At 33.7% G+C, this 6,432-nt stretch overlaps 2 protein-coding genes across 3 annotated transcripts; both read left to right on the top strand.

Annotated features, from left to right (window-relative positions):
- The first annotated feature begins 522 nt into the window (after positions 1–522).
- LOC130969944 (tropinone reductase homolog At5g06060-like) lies at positions 523–2,628 on the top strand. Of its 2 annotated transcripts, none has more exons than XM_057895867.1 (5): positions 523–630; positions 751–958; positions 1,597–1,813; positions 1,906–2,012; positions 2,188–2,628. In XM_057895867.1, the coding sequence occupies exons 1-5, from the start codon at positions 539–541 to the stop codon at positions 2,380–2,382; spliced, it is 819 nt and encodes a 272-aa protein (XP_057751850.1). In that variant the 5' UTR covers positions 523–538; the 3' UTR covers positions 2,383–2,628. The 2 variants fall into 2 exon arrangements, with proteins under 2 accessions (XP_057751850.1, XP_057751851.1); XM_057895868.1 differs by having other exon boundaries at positions 541–630; positions 762–958.
- A 183-nt stretch (positions 2,629–2,811) lies between these two features.
- LOC130969943 (tropinone reductase homolog At5g06060-like) lies at positions 2,812–5,392 on the top strand. Its single transcript, XM_057895866.1, has 5 exons — positions 2,812–3,001; positions 3,191–3,398; positions 3,770–3,986; positions 4,074–4,180; positions 5,064–5,392. The coding sequence occupies exons 1-5, from the start codon at positions 2,907–2,909 to the stop codon at positions 5,256–5,258; spliced, it is 822 nt and encodes a 273-aa protein (XP_057751849.1). The 5' UTR covers positions 2,812–2,906; the 3' UTR covers positions 5,259–5,392.
- Positions 5,393–6,432: the final 1,040 nt, after the last annotated feature.

The raw sequence follows: 6,432 nt of genomic DNA, 5'->3' as shown, positions 1-6,432 counted from the left end.
GTATTGAGTCACCCATATAATTCCAATCGCTGTCTTCGTTCCTTTTTCTTTGGCATTTCGTGCTTAGGGAGTTTTTGGTGCTATTCATTATGCGTTGTGCTAAAATTTTGTTTCAAGATAAATAATTGGACATTCTAGATCATTAGAATTTGAGACATGTTAAAATCAAACAATATTCAAAAACCAATTTATCCTCACATTTTAGAGTAATTCTAATGTGATATGTAATTGACATCTCAATTACGTTAGAGGGGCCGTTAATCGTATTAACAGAAAGATATAACGTGTTCATGTCTTATTTTTTGAGAGATTTATTATTACTTTTTTCGCCCAATTTAAATTGTCCGAAAACAAAATTCTCATGAACCTATTTATCACTTTATTCTATTAATTATTAATAACACTAATTAATAATAAGTTAATAATACTACTCAAATTCATCGACCCCATTAATTAATTATTATTTTTAAACAAGTTGCTTGTCGATCGCTAAACCTATATTTTGATTGTTGAATGAAGCAGAGTGATAACTGAGAAAATGGCAGAAGCAGCACAAAGCAGCAAAAGAGGAACTCGATGGTCTCTCAATGGAGTCACAGCTCTTGTCACTGGTGGCACCCGTGGCATCGGGTATCATTTCATTCTTAGTTAATTATGTATTGTCATTGTTGTTGTACCCTAAACATTATGATATAATTGCCCATATTCATATTGATTTTGAGTTCAATCTTTGAAACTGTGATAACTAAGGCATGCCATAGTGAATGATCTAGTTGGATTTGGAGCTGCTGTGCACACATGTTCAAGGACCGAATCAGAGTTGAACAAGTGCTTACAAGAATGGAGGAGCCAGGGATTTGTGGTTACTGGCTCCGTTTGTGATGTTTCATTGAGACCCCAGAGAGAGAACCTTATTCAGGAAGTGGCTAACACCTTCAATGGCAAGCTTAACATCTTTGTAAGTACTCTTAATTAATAATGATTTACCCTTTTAATCAAGGTCTTACTATAGATCTATAAATGTTGGGAGATATTAAATTTAAAAATGGATTTCATCATATGAAAATTTTACCTGACATTGTCATGTATTGATTTTTTTCTGTTGGTCAAATATTTATGTCATCTCATATTTGATGATTTTTTCTATATATCAAGAGTATTCTTTTGAAAAAATCATTAAAAGAAGTTTTAGTTTAACACTGGATTGGGAGAGAATAAAACTGAGTTCTACATTAAATTCAATTAGATTTGTGTAGAAAAATAAAGAGTTATCCCCCATTACAACTAAAGTGTTTACTCTGTTGGTTAGGAGAGTGATTAGGAATTGTGCTTCTTGACCAGTATTAAAATGTGAGTGAAAAAAAGTAATAGATCAGTTTTTTATAAACATTTACGAATGAATCTAATTCATGTACTCTGTTTTCATAGCTTGGAGAAGTCACTCATTGGAGTTAATCAACATCATTGATGATATTTCTAAATTCATTACTAAGTTTATATTCCCACAAGTTCACTAAATCGCTTCAAACTCATCTATTAGTCCCTTAGTCTAATTTACTTACCGCGGATCATACATATGCATGACTTTGTGCTTAGGTAAACAATGTTGGAACAAATTTGAGAAAACCAACAACTGAGTATAGTGCTGAAGAATTTTCAGAGCTCATGACAGTTAATTTTGAATCTGGATTCCATCTGTGCCAACTTGCATACCCTCTTCTAAAAGCATCCGGAATGGGAAGCATTGTGTTCATATCATCTGTTGCAGGTGTTACAAGCTTAGGCACTGGATCCGTTTATGCAGCAAGTAAAGGTTAGTTGCTATATCCAGTCATTTGATCTTTTTTCAGGTACACATGATTACTAAACACATAAACAATGATATTTTGTTCATTGAATTTTCAGCTGCAATCAATCAACTCACAAAAAATCTAGCCTGCGAATGGGCAAAAGACAACATAAGGAGCAACTGTGTTGTACCATGGGCAACCAGAACCCCCCTTGTTGAATATGTAAGCTCTTTGATTCCCTATTTTCATTTCTTTTAACTGTTTTCTTTCTGAGAACATTTTTATGGTTATGAAGAAGCACTAAACTAAATTGCATCTCTAGTTTCATTCATAATATAATCCTCTCATAATAAAATAAAATGTGTTTTTTACAATTTCCTTTCTTTTATGCTTGTAGTTATTTAAGAACCCACAGTTTGTAGAGGATATTCTATCTCGAACTCCGCTTAGGCGCATCGCAGAACCAGAAGAAGTGTCATCATTGGTGGCTTTCCTGTGCTTGCCTGCTGCATCATACATCACTGGACAAATTATTTCGGTTGATGGTGGATTAACAGTGTATGGATTCCAACCCAGCATGAGAATTACCTGAAGTTCCATTAGTTGCTCCTAGTTGAAGACCTTGATCTCATTCTTCAATTTCATTCTTTTATGAATTGATTGTTCCTTTTATTCAAACTCAGTTGTAACTTGTATCATTATTTATAAACAATGAAGCCTCTACTGAGAGAGGTATCCACAAATATGGACTAGCAAATTCAATTTATCATTTGATGATGATTTCACCTTTGATTGAGGAATTCACATTAACTAGTCAACGAAAGTGAGTATATGGAAAAACAGCATAAAATTCCCACCCTTAATTTTCAATATATATTTTGTATTCAATATGTATTTTACACGAATAGTGGTTAATTTTTTATGTATATTCAATATAGTTCTTTCACAATTAAGATAAGGATTATTTAACAATTAACCATGAGTTGGGACTTGGGATTTAAGCAATACATTTAAAAACATCATAATTGAACGTAAACATAGGTATAATTAGGAGGAGATAACCCTTGTGCTCAGAAAAATACGTGGACACAGTAAATTAAGTTGGAACATAGTGAAATGGCAGTTGCAGAAAGCATTACCAATAACAGATCCTCAAGATGGTCGCTCAATGGAATGACCGCTCTCGTTACCGGTGGAACTCGCGGCATCGGGTCACTTTCTCCTTTTATGTTTTTCTTTTTCATTTACTGCAAAAGACATTATTTTGATCCTTACCCATTTCAATTTCAGCTACAAAGCTTCAAACTTTGGCTAACACAATTGAAAATTTGATCTTTTTTTATTTCCCCTTGATTTCTATTTTGTCTGAATATCGAAAACTGTGTTACTCTCTCTTATAGGCATGCCATCGTGGAGGAATTGTGTGGATTTGGGGCCAAAGTTCACACTTGTTCCAGAAACGAAGCAGAGCTGAATAATTGCTTGGATGAATGGCGTGGCAAGGGGTTTTTGGTTTCTGGATCAGTGTGTGATGTGTCATCTCAAGCCCACAGAGAGAATCTCATTCAGAAAGTGACCTCCACCTTCAATGGCAAACTCAACATTTATGTAAGTTAATGCCCCACTTCTAAATTAGAAATAGTAAATGTTGAAATTTAATGTTGTATGTTAAGTGTTAGAGAAATGCTATTTGTAAACCAAAATTAGTCACTAAAATCAGCCACCAATGTATTTATGTATAAATACATGTGTGGTTTAATTTATTTTCAATGTATATTTGTATCCAAATATGTATTTTATACTGGTGGCTGATTTTGGTGTACACGTAGCATAACCTAAGTGTTACTTATAAATTGTTGTAGATTATAATGTTGACCTTATGACTTAATCACATTGAATGCATTCTTTGTTTAAGACAAAAGAAAAGAAGAAGAAAGGGGATCGTTGGGAAATAATCTTGATTCCTTACATGAACTTAGGTGAATAATGTTGGAGCAAATTTTAGGAAGCCAACAATTGAGTACACTGCTGAAGACTATTCACAAATGATGGCAATTAATTTAGACTCTGCATTCCATCTGTGCCAACTTGTGCATCCTCTTCTAAAAGCTTCTGAAATGGGAAGCATTGTGTTCATTTCATCTATTGCTGGTGTGGTGAGCTTAGGTACTGGAACAGTCTACGCCACAAGTAAAGGTAAGCATTCATACTATTTAACTTTTTCCCTTGCTTATTCTAAAATGTTGTTGTGATCAAATGTTTTGTGTCCAATGCTGTTTTCAGCTGCAATTAATCAGCTTGTGAAGAATCTGGCTTGTGAATGGGCAAAAGACAGCATAAGGAGCAATTGTGTTGTTCCTGCAACCACCAATACACCACTTGTAGAACATGTAATACTCTTGCTTCATGTTTTCAGTTGAGTTAATTACATTTCGTTTTCTTCCCATGGATTCAAAGATAGATTTTATAGAGTAATGGTACATTAACTTTCCTGTTGACTCAGTAGGGACTTCGAAAACTAGTTTATAAGCTTCTGTTCCATAAATATCTGCTAAACTGTAAGTGAAATCTGAAATTTCTATAGTCTGGTCCAATGTAGTTCATCGTTAAGTCCTTTTACATGAAAGTTAACTGGCACTTGAGATATCACTGCAGGGTTAGTATTTTTGTTCAGTAGCATGTGCTTGTCACTGAAGAGTGTGCTCAACCATTAAAAGAGAGTTCAGATTTTTAATAATTAATACAAGAATTTAAGATCCTTCGTTTTTCCCAGTTCAATTCTAACATACTAAAGAGCAGTAGATAACATATTCCCCTATGGTGAATAACTCAGAGATATACAATCATAGCTTGTCTGTTGTCTTAGAAATTTCATTGCATCTGAACTAGGCAGTTTCTGCCAATGTATTTGACTATATATACCACCAAGACTTCCTTTTGAGTAATAAAAAAGGGCAATGACTTGTGAAATAGAAGTAAGTAACTACTAATAGGAACATGGTGAAATAAATCAATGGTCTTCAAATCCTTAATTCATCAACTAAGAGATCTTGCATAACTTAACTTATCTAGAGTATGTAGTTTGTTTGGCTCTTGCATTGTCTAGTTAAGCTGCATGATCAAGATGTATGGATCTTCAAAGTTGATAACTATTTGTGTTTATTTGTTCGTTACTGAAAAATCAGTATTTCTCATGAACTTTGAGTATATAGTATATACTGTTAGTACTTTTTGTTAATAACAATTCTTGCTCATTGTTTTCTGCTGCCATAGTTGCTGCGCAACAAGAAGTACATAGATGAAATGCTGTCTCGAACTCCTCTTGGGCGTATCGCGGAACCTAAAGAAATTTCATCCTTGGTGGCTTTCCTTTGTCTGCCCGCGGCCTCTTACATCACCGGACAGGTCATTTCGGTTGATGGAGGCTTAACTGTGAACGGATTCCAACCCAGCATGAGAATAACATAACATTCATGTTACTTCCCACTTCCCAGTTAATTGTTGTTAACCATCTTCAGAATAAAGGTTCCACATTCTTTCATTTTTTTCATCCTTGTGTCTTGTAAGTGACAGATTATTTCTGTTGATCAAGAACGGACCCTGCATGGATTTCAACTAGTATGAAAATAACATATATTCTCGTATTTCTTAATTAGTTTATTGTTAATATTCATCAAAATTTAGGATCTCCTGGCTTCAAGTGCCCTTTTTCATTAAGAATGATATTTTCGATCCAACAGGAAGCTAAGCACATGGTTGTTAATTGTTAATTTGTTATGAAATCAAACATGATGGATATTCTTAATTTTTTTTCCCTTAAACAGGATCAAATTATAATTTTTTATACATACCTTTGTATAATAAGAAATCATAATTCATCTAAAGGAAATATTGTTTGCCTGTGGGCATGTACTATTGTTCTACTACTATTCATTCACCATGTGCCTCAAATCAAACATTGCTTAAAGCTGTGTAAATGGGACCACGTGATTATATTCGTCATTCGTAGAATTTCGCTCAAGAACAAGAATCATCGTATTGGTATGATATGATATTTTGACAATGATGCTTACACAAACCAAAATTTCACTTAAACGTGGCAATAACTGAATTATAGATTGACTAACTTAACAAATGCTTGCATAAACCAGTGTACCACGTAATGTGTATCAAACGTGTTACACAGAACAACATTAAATCTTTCAAGTCTCAATTTCTAGTGACCATGTAACATATGTTTGAAATTGCTTTCCAACAACTCCAACCTTGAATTTTCAATTTTCAAAGTAAATAATTCTGATGGTGGTTTGTTTAGTTTGACAGCTCAGCAAGCACAAATTTTGGTCAAAGCAAGCCTACATAAATTTTGTTGGATGGTATTAGAGCAAGATATCCCTACTTTGGAAACATCTCTGACATGTATTTCCCTGTTCTGAGAAAAACTCTCCATGGCTCCATTGAAATTTATTCTTTTTTTTTTATAGTTGTTTCAAAATTAATACTAATGTAGTTTGGACTTACACTTTTAATGAATATATGTTGTTCTATTAAGGGTTGGTTTTTGTTCAAACCATTTGGTCAATCTAGTTCAAGTTTTTGTTAATATTGGAGTTTCTTTGGGAACTCTAATAATACTCAAGAG

The sequence above is a fragment of the Arachis stenosperma genome, chromosome 3 (assembly GCF_014773155.1).
Source record: "Arachis stenosperma cultivar V10309 chromosome 3, arast.V10309.gnm1.PFL2, whole genome shotgun sequence".
NCBI classification, from domain to species: Eukaryota; Viridiplantae; Streptophyta; class Magnoliopsida; order Fabales; family Fabaceae; genus Arachis; species Arachis stenosperma.
The sequence above is the reverse complement of the archived record's forward strand: the minus strand, read 5'-3'. Positions and strand labels throughout refer to the sequence as shown.